The sequence below is a fragment of the Protomyctophum bolini genome, assembly GCF_963924005.1.
Source record: "Protomyctophum bolini genome assembly, chromosome: 9".
Classification (NCBI taxonomy): domain Eukaryota; kingdom Metazoa; phylum Chordata; class Actinopteri; order Myctophiformes; family Myctophidae; genus Protomyctophum; species Protomyctophum bolini.
The window spans coordinates 10,088,411-10,106,354 of record NC_137870.1 but is presented as its reverse complement, the minus strand read 5'-3'; the positions used below and the strand labels follow the sequence as shown (position 1 = coordinate 10,106,354).

Genomic DNA, 17,944 nt, shown 5'->3' with positions numbered 1-17,944 from the left:
CTGTACACAGCGCCAACCAACACACGCCTTCTGTGACACTTAATGCGTGGGTTCTGTTATTTACAGACGACACATGTCCCGACCAGCATGCAGTACATTGAAAATGTTAATGTGTGAGTCAGTCAGTGCAGGAGCTCAGAACGACCACGGAATTTAACCGAATTAACACAAGCACGTCTCTCTTATTATTTATCAGCTGGCATATCAGGCAACGTGAAAAGAAGTTAATTGGTGTTTTGAAGTATCTCTGCATTTTTGTAGGATATGCAACTTGCTCTTCATATTCAGAACAGCGACATTTCTAACATAAAACCTTAGGGTACTCAAAATGTCCGGGTTCACAATGGGGCAATATGGGCTGGCTATCTGGGCTGGCTATCTGACTCTAAATGACTCAACACTGACTACATCGAGACTGATTGGGTGTTCTGAATACCGTGTTAAATATGACGCAGGCTACATTACAGAACACGGTGGGTCGAAAATGGAAAGTTGGAGAGCTTTTTTCCTGCACTACAAAAAGGAAAAGAAAAAAAGGAATCCAGGAATTGAGTGCTGGATGCATAAAGATCCATCAGCTTGAATGGCAGTGAGCTTTAACTGCCTTCCCCTGGAAGCTATAATGAGAGACCAATTATTTCCTTCTCCTCTCTGTTCCTCTCGGGAGCCCCATGCTGCAGTCCCAGTTATCTCATCAGAAGAACACACTATAGGGGACCCGGCTGCAGGGATAGAAATCTTGCCTCGATCATCTGCCCGGAGGTGTGAAAAGTGAGTGGTTCTGAACTCCTGTGCTTACATCTTTTTTTTCTTCTTCTTTTTTTTCCTTTATTGCATCAGGGAAACGGAGAGTGTTATTAATCAAAAAGTCAGCCCTTGAGTGTCCCTGTGTCAGAGTAAAGGGTAGGAAGGGGAGGAGTAGGAGCGGAGCCTCACACGACCCCTCGTTGCTGGCTTGTCAGTTTCATTGGATGTGGTAGAGTGGCGAGTGCCGAATCGCCTTCAGGTTTGCGTAAATGGTCACGCCCCCCACCCCCTACTAGTAGTAGGGGATAAAGTACAGTTTTAGACTGCGAAGGAGGGGCGCGATCTCAAGCGAACTTGAGCCACGAGAGACACCACTGCGAGTTGCCGCGTCGAACGTTGTGAAGTTCACTTAGCCGACTCAGCCCCGTTCGAGTTGCACAGAATAGTAAGTCATGTTCTGGCAAGAGCGTTTGTCCCCGACTGCCACTCAAAGTGGCTACTGGCCAATCACAGCGCGTCCTTGCGTAAGTGCACTGGCCAATCACAGCGCGTCCTTACTGCAACACGAAGGCGATTCCGCACTCGCAGTGAGTGCCATTCACTCGACAAAATCATAAATATTAGTCTTATTTGTCACTGTGGATGAGGATTATTGTTTTGCAGTTTGTTGAAAACAGGGATACGATCCTAACCCACAGGCATGCACATCATGCAGGTTGTTTTTTTCCCCCCGCTCACAGTGGGCGTGGCTATTCCATGCCATTCCTCAGCATCTGATTGGCTGCGATGAGCATGACGCTGATGATGAAGGCCATGGCGAAGGCGCAGATCAAACTCTTCCTGACACACGTCTGGCCCCGGCTCTTTTTTGAAGGGTGGACTGGAAAATAAATTAGAGGGAAAACAATGAAAATGCAACTAACATGCAGAGAGAAAATGTTGTTTTTGCTGTAAAGATATTTTGCAGTGTACACAACATGACACAGCAAAGCCTTTTCATTTCTCATGTGATTCACATACTGTGTAATAATAATAATAGTACACTGACCACAAGAAGGACGTCTGCAAGAGCAGATAGAAACACGTAATTACTTCATTATTGTCTCCACCAGGCCGAAGGCACGAGAGTATGTTTTGCACACTGTCCCTCCGTCCGTGTGTCTGTCCGTCCGTGTACAGCTAATCTCCGGCACAGTTGGCCCGGGTTGTGGCCCAAAATGTCCATTATAGCGCCATGCATGAGGCCGAAATTTGCAAAACAGATTTTATACATACATCACGGTGGTAAGTGATGCTATAAGAGGCCTATTTGTATTTTTCTGTCTGCACCGATCTGTGCGAAAATGTGCATACACATTCCCTAGAGGGGCCCTGCATTTTTCACATCTGCCTTTCACAGTGCCATCTTGACTTATGTAAAACACATTTTTTGATATTACTCCTTCAGATTCTATCCAAATATCATGCACATTGGTACACAACACATGATCTCTATAGTCATGTGATCAACAGAGATCAACATCTGTTAGATGTATATATTCCCATCAGTCTGCAACACGTGCACATAAATATGCAATGGACTCCAGTGGTAGTAGGGCCCGACAAGCTTATGGCTTCTCCCTAGCCCTTTTTCGGATATTGGACAAGAAATGATGTGTGTATGAACTGTATGTCCACCATTCCGAAAATAAACTGAACTGAACTGAGACTTTTTTCTCATCGCATCTCATTATGCTCACAGAGCGAACTAATATAAAAGAACCGTCAACTGATTTAAAACAATGCGAGCACAACAGAAGACAGAAGAGCTCATGAAAACAGTATTAATTTATGCTGAGGAAGGCTGTGCCAAAACATGGTACCTAAAGGATATTTCCGTGAGGGCTGGTATTTGTCAGTCGTTTCTGGTGGCAGCACAATAGACACCACTTCTTAAGGATTTTCAAGAGCTCTGCTACACCAGAGATCATAGACTGGACCCAACAAACTGCATCCTTTGAATACTCAATTGCCAGGAGGAACAATGTCAAAGGAAAGTTCCATGAAATATGGGACTACTTTTATTTATATATGGTTGCAGTAACAATTTGTATTTATACATTACAGAAGACATAATCACTAGTGTCAACAACAGAATGTGGAGGGGTGTTGTCCATGGGTTTTTTTTTCTTTTTTTTTTGTCTGCTAGTTGTGTTTAGTTTTTTCTTGTCTTTTTCTTTTGTGTAAGTCATGTGAATTTTGTATGCTTTATTGTAAAATCATTAAAAAACTTTGATCACAAAAAAAAACAAAAAACCCTGGCATCCCTTTTTTGGGCATAGGGGAAAATATAACAAGATTAAAAAGTTTCCATTAGCTTGAAATCTAAATTGGTAGGCAGGTGTTCTGAACTGGCACCATCTTTAAAACAAGCATTAGTGAGGACAATAAGTGCTACAGCAGGTGCTACGGGCAAAGGCAAGGTATATTAAATGGAGGTAATTCCAGACGGCAGATTCGTCGCACCATTGGAGCGAAAATGCACCCGGAAGTTGTTATATGACAATGGTCTCAATGGTTCATAAATAATGTTTGTTATGAGCTGGTCCAGCTTGCTCCATTCACTGCTTTGTCACTTCCGGTGCGAGATTTGGCTCCCATGAAAGTGTCATAGCGCAGCACAGTCGCGTGACCATGTCACTTCCAATCTTCCTTGGGCAAAGGTGGAGTCTGAAGAGGTGAGTTTCAAACTACGGCGGAAGATTGGGAGTGAGTGACCACTTATGTGGAGATAATTCTGTTAATGGACAAAGTGGTCCTTGTGTGAATTTCAATGTCCATTTCCTTGCTGTGTAGACTGCAGAAAAGACACAAACTGGTTGAGTACTACAATTACTCTTTCTGGATTTAGAGTCTGAAAACGAAAACAATTATAGTCCTGCATGAGTGCAGTGTGTAATGCAGACCCACATACTGTACAATGTGCACGCTCATGTGTACATTATCTAGAGACAGATGATTAAACGGAATCATGTAAAAAAAACACCACACCAATTCATCCATGCAGAATTATACAAACACAGGGGATCACATTAAAATAACGTGTGATGTGTGTTCTGTTAATCTGTTTAGATGTTCACACATACTATATTATAAATATACATACACCAACACAAATATATACATCTCTCTATCTCGGTCGGCACGGTCTGGTATGTCAGCAGTCCTGGCCGCCGTTGGCCAGGCGGCCACCAGGGAGTGGCGTTACGACACTGGTGTAATTGGGTGAGCGGGACCAGTGACCCACAGGCCATATAGTTCCTGATAGTCTGCTCACTCACTCACCAGTGGTGGAAGAAGTAGGCCTACTAGGCGCTAGCCCCACCTATGTCCAGCTTTGAGGGTTTGTGTAAACACAAACATTGTTTTACAAAAGGACGCTGTTTCTTTGTCTACAATGGAGAGCTGTACATATACAGTAGCTGTACATATATGGTGGTGAAAACTCAAACCAGATCTTCAAAGTGTTAGCCCAGAGCGCCTGGCTGCTGCACTTCAAGGCGGTTCAGTAGCACAGATAATTCATACCAGACTTGTTTTTCATATCAACTCTGTATTGATTCAAGAGGCAGATGACTTGCATCTAAAGGGGGAAAGCCAAAAGAGAGTGCCTTTTATGTTCTAAAATACATGTTGTCTGTAAGGTAAACAAACTACTGGAGAAATTGTAAATCAGTGTGAATTGCACTGTGCTAGCAGCTATTGATTTCTGCATTTCTATATTTTTAATACGGGGGGGGGGGGGGGGGGGGGTACTACCTGTGAGTGGGGAGTGTAGGCTGATGAATGAATATCAACATCCTAATACTGGGGGGTCAAATTATGACAGGCAATTCCTGCTGTCAAATTTCAAAATAATATAGTATAGTATGCATAGTTTACATATAGTTTCATTAGATAATCCACTGTTACGTTCTTAGCTTACCCATGTTTCATAATAATCTTTAGCGTCTGCTAAACACCTAAATTGTAAATTGTGATCACTATTTTCTTTTTATGTCCTGATAAAGCACACTGCCATAGTAATAAGCCTTGTAAATCAAGATTGACAAGATAATTTTGCTCTGCATGACAGCATGATTTCCCCGGTTTCACAAATAGAGCCTAGGGTAGTGCTTTTAGAGAGGAACATTAGAGCAGGTCATTTAGTCTAATTTTGGAAATTCTGAAAATATTGTTGACACATAATTATCCTAATTGACTTGTGGTAACAGAATGACACAATGTACTTCGCTAAGCTTTCATGGATGACTTCCTTCACTTCCACAACTTGGGTTCTGCCATCTAAATTATTAGATTTTCCATCAGTGAGTAGTTGTGTGTTGATGTCGGCTTAAAGGAGAATTTGGGGCTAGAAGGCTTTCTAACCTCAATTTGGCATAGAGTAGCGCAAACGTCGATCACTCTCTGCTGATTTCTAATCGTCTGCACCTTTGTTAAATTGACGCACACCTGTACACACACACACACACACACACACACACACACACACAATTTCTCCCGGCGGATCCTGCTGGGAGCTGCCTATGCCATAGAAAGCATAGGTGAGTTCCAGGCTAACGAATGGGGACAACCGGAAGTTTGCAGAATGCATTGCAGTCTATGGGCTCGCACAAGTACATGAACCACGTGACCGGGCTGTTTTCTGCCCCCTCAATATCGCAACTCTTCTATTAGATGACTCTGGCCATTTCCATTCAAAAAAACATGTTCTGGTGATTAAGGTCTGATGACTATCTACAGTACATGTATGGTTCTGGTGATTAAGGTCTGATGACTATCTACAGTACATGTATGTGATTAAGGTCTGATGACTATCTACAGTACATGTATGTGATTAAGGTCTGATGACTATCTACAGTACATGTACTGTATGTGATTAAGGTCTGATGACTATCTACAGTACATGTATGTGATTAAGGTCTGATGACTATCTACAGTACATGTATGTGATTAAGGTCTGATGACTATCTACAGTACATGTACTGTATGTGATTAAGGTCTGATGACTATCTACAGTACATGTATGGTTCTGGTGATTAAGGTCTGATGACTATCTACAGTACATGTATGGTTCTGGTGATTAAGGTCTGATGACTATCTACAGTACATGTATGTGATTAAGGTCTGATGACTATCTACAGTACATGTATGGTTCTGGTGATTAAGGTCTGATGACTATCTACAGTACATGTATGTGATTAAGGTCTGATGACTATCTACAGTACATGTATGTGATTAAGGTCTGATGACTATCTACAGTACATGTATGGTTCTGGTGATTAAGGTCTGATGACTATCTACAGTACATGTATGTGATTAAGGTCTGATGACTATCTACAGTACATGTATGTGATTAAGGTCTGATGACTATCTACAGTAGGCCTACATGTATGTGATTAAGGTCTGATGACTATCTACAGTACATGTATGTGATTAAGGTCTGATGACTATCTACAGTAGGCCTACATGTATGTGATTAAGGTCTGATGACTATCTACAGTACATGTATGGCGGTGCTAGATGTATCATCTCGTTTTCGAGGGGGTCCAGTCACATACAGCAAATACAGAATACATGTACATTCATACATACATAATCGAGGACAAAACAAACAACAAAGCTCTCCTAAAACTAGCCACTCCCACCCCGCCTATCACCCGCAACATAGTATAAATAAATCAATATAGTCATGTAATGATACAAGTATGTAAAGATGTAAAGATGATGAACATGCACCGGAAGCCAAACAACAGGCCGAGCACCATAACAGACATGCAAATGCCATATCCTGCATTAACAACATTGTTGATGAATACACAGAGTACAAACATGCACGTGCACCTTAGTCATTAAATAGTAAATGATGATGCAGCATGATGTAAGAGACAGAGAGAACAATCAGAACAATCAGAGGCATTTAGAAACAGGAGCATGGTGTTTGAAGAGGAGTAATGATAGACACCGAGTTAATGGATCTGAGGGAACTGGGGAGATTGTTCCAGTCGACAGGAGCTTTACATTTAAAAGCACGTCGACCAACTTATTTTCTGATGTTGGTGGGGACTATAAGGTTTCAACTTGATTACGTCAAACAAGTGAGGGCTTGCGACTGTATCAATCTGGCTATTAAATCGCCCTATGATAAATAATTTCTTTACATAAACGACAGGTAGAAACATCATCATCCGTCATATTTTACCGTGTTTGTTTACATGCTAGTAGCGCTCGTCGACTTGTCGTTTGTTTGGTTAGCAACCGGTTATCGGTTGTCAATGTGGCCAACTACATTGTGGCTAACCACATTGACAGGACGGCACATTGACGGCAGCCGTCCCATAAACGGCTGCCGTGGGAAGGGCTTTCAGTCTGAATAATGGAAGTGAAAACCAAATTAGAATTCAGGCTGAGTGTCGGGTTAGGTTCAGGCAGGTGTGCAGCTATGAAAGCCTGGGTACCGAGGCTAGTGACCGGCTGATTTCCAATGGCCTAAAGGCCTTCAATCAATAAATCAGCAGGTGCTGATTTATTGAGTAGTAGTGGATCTTCACGGGAGCTCTAAGATCCTATCTGACAGGCATGCATTGCACTCTCTCTTTGTCGCACTCACTCACTCACTCACTACCTTACTCTTGCACGCACAGTCACAGACACAGGCACAGTAGTGCCTTTGTCTCAATGCTGGCATGGGACCCACAGGCAGCACTCACCTCCTTCATACTCTGTGTGACAGTTTCCCGAGTTCTCCTTCAGGCTCTCCTCCTCGTTGATGATGATGTTCTCGATGTCTTTCATGGTCAGGTGGTCTCGGAAGGCGTGGAACAGGACGTTTTTCAGCTCCTCCAGGGTGATTTGCTGCATGTCAAACTGCAGCGGGGGGGACAAAAGGGCACACAATTTCATTTCCACGTCTGTGTATGATTTGGGGATGAAGTCGTTACTAGGTAACACCCCTCCCATGTACTATACCCTGAGTATCGGCTAATGCCATCAGGTAGGAGGTACGAGGTCCATGCGTGCAAATATAATAGGTACAAGCATTCCTTTGTCCCTCTGTCAATCACACTCCTTAACAGAGTCCTTGCAGAGGGCAGACAGGGTAGGGGTCGAAGGTTATGAGGTGATGTTCTTCCTCTTTTGTACTAGATATGTTGATATGTGGTTTTTAAATGTTGTACGGGTCACTGTGTGCCTTTGTTGTCTTGTATTGTGTATTGTGTATTGTATCTGTATGCTGTATCCTTGGGGTCCAAGACGAATTTCTCCCTTGGGAGACAAAATAAAGAAACCTTGAACCTTGAACCTAACACATAGCACAAAAGCAATACCGTTTGTGCTGAATCAGAATCCATCATTATTATCACATCACATTACAAGTAAGGTGGGTTAAAATCTTAGTTGCAGGCCAGTGGCGTGCACAGACACTTAGAGGGACAGGTGCTCAAGTGAAAAAAGGGCACCTTGTGCCGTGCGTGGAACCACCGGCTGCCTTAATAGTGTGTGAGATTGATAGATTTTGGGGCATAAATAATACATTTTAAGTTTTAATCCAGAATGCATCGATGTCACCTGCATGGGTCACATACTGTACACTGTACAAATACAAAACCAGAACAATTTAACAAACACTGTACAAAAAATAACTTAAAAAAGGGCACTAGGTGGTGCTCTGTCTATGTGTGCACGCCACTGTTGCAGGCTCATCATTTCAGTTCAAAATGATACATAGGAAATGAATCTCAAGGTGGTGCATTATGTGAACTAGACCTGTACAACGATGCAACTTGGGAACCTAATGATATACATGGCCATAGCACCCGTTTTAACTGTCAGCCGGTGTCCCACATAGAGATCTGTGTATGTGCCATGTGTGCCTGTGTGTGTGTGTGTGTGTGTGTGTGTGTGTGTGTGTGTGTGTGTGTGTGTGTGTGTGAAGACTGCAAACTGAAAAGTGTACTTGGCAATCAATTGGGTCCACTGGCAGAGCCTGATTGGTTGAGCCCAATTGGCTGAGGCAGAGGCTGGAAATTGCACAGGTGAAAGGAATTAGGCCCACTGGCAGAGCCAGCTGGCCCAGGTGAAAGGAGTTGGCCTCATTAGAAATGATTATACATAAATCAATCAACAAACAAACTAACTAACTAGGGGAATAATTTCGGAGGTGCACGGCACACTTGGTTCCGGCCGCCTGATGATGACTTAAAGTTAATTTCCGCTCTAGAACGGGTCAGAAAACCAAACACATGGCTATGTTACAATAGAATTAAACCAAACACATGGCTATGTTACAATAGAATTGGGAGTTTGTAAACTCTTTATTTGAAACACTTTTCACTAAGAGCAGAGCACCAATGTTTGGGAATCACAACATGAGTCATGATCACAATATATACGGTATGCGCGTGACATCATCATCATACCCGGAAATTATGCAGGAACGCCTACAAATAGAAAAGTCCTATCTGATTGCATTAAACAATGTTAAACTCACTTTGCCACTTTACCACTCGATTTGCTCACTTTATGCATGCGCATATGAAATTATTGATTATGAAAATCTCTGATTAGTGGACAGTGGACAGTTGAGTATTGATATCAACTGTAAGAATGTCAACTTCCTTTTACTATACTCGATGTTCTTTTCCCCACTGAGAAAACATTTGCATAACTTCACACCTGACTGTATAGATACCTGCTGCAATACCCCCAAAACTGTCTTTGATCTCCGTCTATCCACTGTCTCGTGGATAGTCCATATTTGCAATATTCTATGTCAATAATAATCATACATTTTGGTCACTGTGTTAATGTGATGGTTCAAGAGAGAGGAGACTGCAGGTCTAGACTCTAGAGCCAAATGCTGTATGTAAAATCAACTCAGTCTGTAACCCCACCCAATCTGTTTGTATGTTTCATGCTTAAAAACCTAGGAAAATGCAATGTTAAACCAGTCTTAGCTGACTGGCTGCGTCCAGCGGTCAGGTCAGGCAGTCTGTGTGCTCCCGTGGGCCGGCATGGTCACGGCGAAGCTCTCTCTGTCTTTGTCTTGGTTTCAATAAATGGTACATCAAACTCCGAGGAAATCTCTCTCTGCCTGCGTTCTCCATCTGATACTTTGATGCAAGGTTTTCACTACTCTACTACTACTACACTACAGTTTGCTTTAGAGAGCTCCATTCTCTATAGTTTAGTGGTGTCTCTGTTCGTTCAGATACGACATAGTGGCGCCGAATCCGGTCGTGATGATGCATTTTTGCGTCAGGGCGAAAAGAACCAGCTGGCTTTTTGGGACAATTCAGTTAGATTTCTCTGCAACCGGCGTTCAGTCTACAGCGGGACCAAGTGATCTTCTCTTCGGCGATCGAAGGAGGGGTGCGGCGATGCTGCGCGCTGCAAGTCTAACACAGTGGCGTTCAACGACAACAGCGGAGAACGACGGTGCAAGCAGTGCGCTCCGATGTGGACGGCGGCCTTCGTGACGAGGCGGAGGGAGCTACAGTGCATCGACGGGGACCTGCTTCTCTTCTCACTGCAGTTTTCTTTTCTACTTTTGTCTAAGATACAAAGACATTATAGAATGGCAGCTGGAAAAAAAGACTAATATGTGATGTCCTCAAGTGAACTGTCAGAAGCAATTTCACCGACTGTGTATAATATGAGGCTGTGTGGACATTGTCACACTGTCCTGGGGGAATTCATGCAGGGAATGTGAACTCATTTTCTGGTTCACTTTTATGAGAGGAAACAAATCAAACAACCATACTATAATACAGTGAGATTCCCAAACTTTTCAGGTCGAGACCCAAGAGAGTAGAGGTTTGCCCGGGACCCAAACTAGTGAAAATAGCAGATCTACAAGTGCACAACGTGTCGCTTCGCACCGTGTTGCAAGGGAGTAGATATCGGCTATGGTCAAGTAAGTGACGTTGTTTGCGAGATTAGCCGCAGCTAGACAGAAAGACAGACAGACAGACAGATACTCTTCTATCGCCCTAACCCTGACAGAAAGGAATAATTACTTTTCTTGGTTTGAAGAAAAAGAAACTGTCATTTACGGTGGTTTGAATTTAATTAAATCCATGCAGCGTTTAATAAAAAAACCTTGAGGTCATTAATCTTGTCTCCAAAGTTCTTTGCTGGCAATCAATAATACTTAATCTGACCAACCGCTTGTTGTGTAAAAAAGTGCCTCTAAAAACCCTGCTAGAAACCTGCAGATGCCGTGCTGGTACTGCCAAGCTGGTTCCAATCAGAGCCATGAGCCAAATTCCAATACCCAAAATCTCGGCCACTCGCTCACTTACACTCGGTCACTCTAGTCTAGAGTGTATAGTAGCAACACACTTTGATCTCGCCGCAAAGCGGGCACCTATAGGCTATAGTTCCAAACATTGCTCCTATGGCTGGAACTATCCAATGTAGATAGAATGGGCACTTCCGCATTTCATTGTTACAATGGGAGTCAACGCTAGTGTCGCCACTCTCTTACTATATTACTCTGGGTAACTCCAGCATGGTGGTGTTACAATGAAATTGGTTACCTGCCGAACTATGTGTCCATTTTGGTCACGCCTAATTTCACCGTAACACCGCGCGTGAGTGAGTGGCAGAGATTTTGGGTATTGGAATTTGGCTATAGAGTAAGACAGTTATGACAACTCTGTTCACTTCATGGGGCCAGCTAGGCTCTTCTACATAGACTTCTATTGGTCTGTCCGGAAGTTTACGGAATGCATTGGAGTCTATGGGCTCGTGCGAGTACATGCACCACGTGAACAGGCTGTTTTCTGCCCCCTCAATGTCGTAACTATGTCTTACTCTATGGCTCTGGTTCCAATCAACTACATGGCATCCTTACAGCCCTCTCACTATGGGGCAAACCATGCCCAGTTAATAAAATCATTGATTATTTCAAATTAAATTAAATCGAATTCATTTGTATAGCAAAAAAAACCTCATTGTACCAAAGTGCTTCACAGCTCAAAGAAAACAATACAATACAGTACAACACACCAGTATAAGACAATAAAGGTTATAAACAACAGTTATAATATTCAAACAATAGAAAGACATTAAAGGACCACCATTTTTTTCTACTCGTCTGTCTCATAGGAGGGCTGTGGGCAGTTCAGAAACCCGTCCACCTCATCTCACATCATCGTTAGGCAGATTGATTTTTTCAAAACATATTTAGATTTGTATTATTGTGAGAACGATGGCTTCCATTTTCACATTGCAACTTTTCAGGAATAGAAAGCCTGCAGTTTATATTACCTTCAATTCCCCATCGATATGAGACACAGACTGAGTAGAAAATAATTGTGGCATTTTATGATGAACATTAGTAAGGACCAATTATATGTCCTTTAAGAGCAGCAAGACAAACATTTCCTATCAACATATTAAAGTGCAGGATCATCAGGGGGATTCAAAGGCTTGTAAATATAAGTCTCAACGGTGGGAGACCTAACAGCGAGGGGAAGGCTGTTCCACAGTGTAGGGGCTGCGACAGCAAAGGCACAGTCGGTCACCTCTGAGCCTCTTTCTTTGTATTTGGAATTTCTGAGAGTGGCCCGTCTGCTGACCTGAGGGTGCTAATGGACATCCTATTCTATCCCCCGTAGGATAGGGCCGGCGGTGGCTCAGGGGTAGAGTGGATGGTAACCGTAAGGTTGCCAGTTCGACCCCGGGCTCCCACAGAGTTGCTGTCGAAGTGTCCTTGAGAAAGACACTGAACCCCTAATTGCTCCTGATGTGCTTGGTTGGGGCCTTGCATGGTTTCCGCCGCCATCGGTGTATGAATGTGTGTGTGAATGGGTGAATGTAATGCAAAATCTCTGTAAAGCGCCTTGGATAAAGGCGCTATATAAATGCACCATTTACCATTTATAGGAGGTCGGCGATGTACTGTATAATAAATGAAAATTTGCGAAATGTGTGGCAAATCTGCAAAAGAAATGCTTACCACTAGCTTTTTTCATAAAGGTGTCTACTATAACATATAAATTTGTTCCAACCCAACTCCCTTAGGAAACTTTGTGACAGCTGCTGAAAGTTGGGGTAACATTAACAACCAATATAAGGCATTTCCAAATTTCATTATACTTTAAGGAGCATGTGACTTGTCAAACTTTGACTTTTTTATGATGCTGAATCCATTCCAAGCATTAGTTTTGCACAAAAAACACTCCTTCGCCTAAAAATGGCCATAGTCGTCATCACAAATGTGATGAGGTCAGCAAGGAGCGCGTGCACACACACACACACACACACACACACACGCACACGCACACGCACACGCACACGCACACACAGGCGCCTGTTTGTTTGCATACCCTTCCCTTTCACCGTTGGGATCGTCCTCCTGAAGTACAGCCAAGTCTTGTATAATTTCTCCTCACAGCTGACTACTCCCTAATGTTTATAATGTGACCTTGGTGGAACCGCGCCGCACAAAACGATGGCATCGCTGGGGGACGTCAACAGAGAGTCTGTGGTGTTTCATTTACCAGGGAATGAGTTATGAGCCCACAGGACAGTATTAATTCAACGAGCCTCCCGGCGGCCCGATAACAAAAGCCCATTTCCCCAGTGCTGACCACTTTTATACTCGGGCAGTGAGCCTATTCAGCACAGGGACATGATTTGTTTTCATCTAGGGTTTTTTTGTTTTTTTTAAGTATTTTTGTTGAGTGGTGCAACCACTCCAAGGAACAGCAATGTCCGTGTTCACCTACAGTATGTGTTGTTCACCTATGTGTTCATGTGACGTTAATGAGCACCAGTATATGACTATGAGTACCAGTACGGGAGCTGTTGTGCCAGAAACAGAGAGAGGGATAGTGCTGCACTGTTGCCTACTAATGAGAGAGAGAGGGGGGGGGGGCATACACAGATGCCCATGTGTATGGCGGCGAAACTGTCGCTGTGATGGGCTGGAAGGTGTGGCATTCTGCACTGGTATTGGCTGAGCATTGCATAACGGGTGTGCCACAGGGGACACCCGTTATATAAATAAATATATAATAAAGGGGGAGAGGGGAAGTAAACGAGAGAGAAGGGGGAGAGAGAGAGAGAGGGAGCCGAGAGAATAATTAATAATAACTTGAATTTATATAGAGGGCAGGGGCTGCCACATACAAGGCTCTATCGCAGAGGGGCCGCTTTTTCGCATGACGGATGGTGAGGAGTTCCATGTCCGAAGACCTCAGGTTCCGTTCAGGGCTGTAGTCCTTGAGGAGGTCTGTCAGATATAGGCTACTGTGGGGCAAGGGCATGGAGGGATCTGTAGGTGAGGAGGAGAAGTTTGTATATGCGGAATTTAACCGGGAGCCCGTGGAGGCGTTTGAGGGTGGGGGTGATGTGCTTTGCACGTACTGCAATCTGTCAAGGGACTCGATGGGGAGGCCGAACAGAATACCGTTGCAGTAATCAAGGAGATGAAAGCGTGGATGAGTGTTTCTGCAACAGAGTCTGGAAATGAGCATGACCATGAGCTCTGTTTTCTTGCTGTCGAGTTTGAGGAGGTTGGTGGTCATCCACGTCTTTATTTCATGACGGCAGTTGACAATGGACTGTGGGGGGAGCAGAGCGTGCACGCACCACACAACCCAAACTCTGCACATACTTTGGGTATGTCATATCCCCGAACGGTTATGGACGATATTATATACATTTGAATATAAATTGCAGCAGACTATAGAGTGCACGCCATGTGAGAGAAAAAAAGAGAAAATAAATATCATGTATTGAAATAATCGGGGGTTACATCATATAGATATCCATCATATCCTATCATTACAGTCTTTTCAGTTACTTTCAGGGACCAGCCAAGGGCAGGGATGTAGCAGCTGGCAGCAGTAGTGGTGCATGACATTTCACGTCAAAATAAGTCTGATGTGAGGATTCTCATGTGCATAGTGGCAGCATTATAGAGGTGACAGTCTATTCACCATCCATCCATCCCGCTGTGGCCCGCTGACAGCACTACAAAACACATAATATACTGAGGATGACATGTGGTGAATCTGAACAAAGTGCCTGGGAATGAGCTGCTGGGCTGGGAGAGAGAGAGAGAGAGAGAGAGAGAAATACCCTGATTCAGCCAAGAATAGTTTAATCCAGCTCGGCTGGCGGGGGGTCATCATAAGTGTCTGCTTCAATGTGCATGTTTAGGAGGTCAACACTGGGCTGAAATTAAACCACACCAAATAAAATTAACCTACATTGAACAAGACGCCTGGCAGGTTTCCCAGCCACAGACAAAAGACACAGAATCCTGAGTCTCTTATGAGCAAAGCTCATTATAATTTACAAGAAGCCCAGTAAGCTACTTGAAAAGAAACATATTTTTCATTGGCTTGGCAGCATATCGCCTCTATACACCAATATAATTTAAAGGGAAGTCAATTATATGTCCTGCCAATTTCAGAGCCAGCAATATACAGTAACCGTTGTAATTTGGGGTGAGGTCTTATAAGTCCTAAACTGTTATCACAAAACCTTCCCGTTACCCAGACAATATATTAGGCTACGTCAAACTGGCCCCTTCCTTCGAGACTTTTAAATCTCTCCTTTATAAACTTTAAACCTCCCTTGCCCGGGCTTTCACACCTTTATACCTTGGCTTTTAACCCTGGTTGAGAGTTTCTAAGGTGCTGTTTCTGTTTTACTGTGTGCTCATCATTGCAGTTAAAAAGGAGAGAGAGAGAGAAGAGTTGTATAAAGAGCAATATATGACAATTGTGAGTGAATAAAAAATAAAAAGGTTCATCACCATTTTGTGCATCATGAAATGTAAGCGACCATCGCGCAACCTAGTCATACTCAGCAGAGCAACTCACTCACGGGGAAGAACTCGGAAACGAACGCAAACAACGGCCTCGAGGTTGTGACACAGAAACATACACGTCACTAAAATAATTAATAATAACAAGGGGGGGGGGGATGGAGACAGCGCACCGCAGCGTAACGAACGCAGACAACTTGTGCGAGGCGCAAGGTTGTGACACAAACCTACACTAAAACAATACTCATTCATACTAATATGGGGGGGGGGTGGGGGGGGACGACACACAACGGAGACAAGAACACAACGGAGACAGCGCTTCTTTCACCTGACAAATATCACTATGTGATCATTTCTTGTTTCTATTTAACAAAAGTGTTATGTGAGAATGCACTGTTTTCTGTGTTCCTCTCCCCCTCTAAGGATTCTACTGCTTTTCTTCAAACCCAGGTCCAGCTCATCGTGAATAATCATTCCTCAACTCTGCCTCACTATCTCATTGGTCATCCAATCATCTCCACTCCCTTCCAATAAATGCTCCTGTACATGCAAACTGTTCACACGGAGACCCCTCTGGTTGTCTTCAAGTCTTATGTGTGTGGCCACTTGACTTTATCGATTGCCCAATCAATAAAGTCAGTGAACAACCCCTTTGAAGTTCAAAGGGATCAATTAAGAGCTCCTGCCGAGTTCCCTTCCCCCCTCCTCCCCCCCCACAGACAGAGGCGTGCGTCCCTGCCAAGGGATGAATGTCAACAAACATTGGAACAAAACCAAAATACAGCCAGAGGGACGTGTCTTTCTGCAGGAAAACACCCCGGCACAATTATATAGTGGCTGTTAGAGGGGGAAAAAATGCAAAATATATAAATATATATTTCTTCTGAATATATATATATAACTTAAGCCATTGATTTGGCTATCAATAGCCAATTACTCTTGGTGAGATAATCAAGGAGGAATTACGGCCATTAATTTGTGGAGAGGAGCTGCTTTAGAGGTCACCCCCCTCGTTAATGGGATTCGCTGGGTCTATTACAGCCTCGTGTACGTACGCTAATTCATTGCCTGTACTTGGAAAAGAGCCAGAAGAGGATGTGAGGACAAGAGAGGACTAAAGGGGGGCTGACTTACAGGTGTTAACGCCCGGGATTCGAACGCGGGTCTCCTGCGTGAAAGTCGAATATCTTAATCTAGTCTAGTGGTTAAGATATTTAACTTTCACATGGGAGACCCGGGTTTGAACTTTGGATAAAAGTGCTATATAAATTCACCATTTAAGTAGATATATTATTACTCACATGACTTACTTATTACTACCAGGAAGGAACTGTTTGGCTCATTGCTGTTTATGATTGAACCGTTTCTTACACTGAGAAACCCTTCTCATATAGGACCGGTACTACCGACTAGTATTAACTGCATCTGTTATTTCCACCCGAGATCGTTTGATCATCATCTGCTCTTGGCTGCCAGTTTGAGGTGCCAAAGATTTGCTGACAACTCTGCACCGCCCACACAACAGGACATCAGTTAGCTCATGGGCGAAATGATGGTTCCCAGGCTTTATTCCCCCCTCCTTCCCTCCTTTTTTTTCCATCACACTGTGGCAATTACCAGTAGGATGCACTGCAGCACACCACTCTTAAGGTAAAAAGAAAAAAGAAAAGCGGTCATTTGACTGGCTATATGACTGCAACAAACTCACTGACAATATATTCAACCCAATTTAACCCATCTCGTCCCCGCACTGTGGGTACTACTCCGACTTTCTTTGGCCCCCGAAAATACTAATAGTGCATCGTAATTAGGCTCAGGGTTGTAACTGAGTACAAGTAATCAGGATTACGTAATGAGAGATTCATTTCAGATATGGGAAAAGGGAGTGATGAACTCTCTGCAAAGTCTTGTTTATATTCATCATCCATTGGAACCAAACACTAATACAGAGCATAGCAGTACCTTCCAATGGATGAATATAAACAAGACTTTGCAACGAAGTCCATAATCACAACACCAGAGGGAGTTCATCACTCCCTTTTCCCATATCTGAAATTAAAATCATCTCCACATAAACTTCATACCAAGCAGTCCTTTTTTAAACGTATGCACTGTGTTGACTTGGAGAGAAAACGGGGTGCAGTACTTAGTTTAGACAGCTTTTGGTTAGACCAGTCATTAGTCCTACAACTACAACCTATCTCAAACCCTCACCCTAACCCTAACCTCCCACGCAGCACACCTAAACCTAACCTTAACCAATGTCTAACCAATGACTAGTCTAAACTAAGTATGCACCCTGAACCCTCACCCTAAACCTAACCTCCCACGGGGAAGCACACCCAAACCTAACCTTAACCCATGTCTAAC

General features: G+C 43.4%; 1 protein-coding gene across 1 annotated transcript in view; it reads right to left on the bottom strand.

The window, feature by feature from the left end:
• Positions 1–1,496: 1,496 nt before the first annotated feature.
• Positions 1,497–17,944, bottom strand: part of LOC308320935 (calcium-binding protein 8-like) — a gene marked incomplete at its 3' end in the record, with an annotated part of 48,564 nt that continues 32,116 nt past the window's right edge. Inside the window, exons 5-6 of the mRNA XM_080771683.1 lie at positions 7,497–7,653; positions 1,497–1,627 (exon numbers count right to left, since the gene is read on the bottom strand). Coding sequence (XP_080627809.1) covers positions 1,497–1,627; positions 7,497–7,653 — 288 coding nt within the window. The remainder of the gene's footprint in view (positions 1,628–7,496; positions 7,654–17,944) is intronic.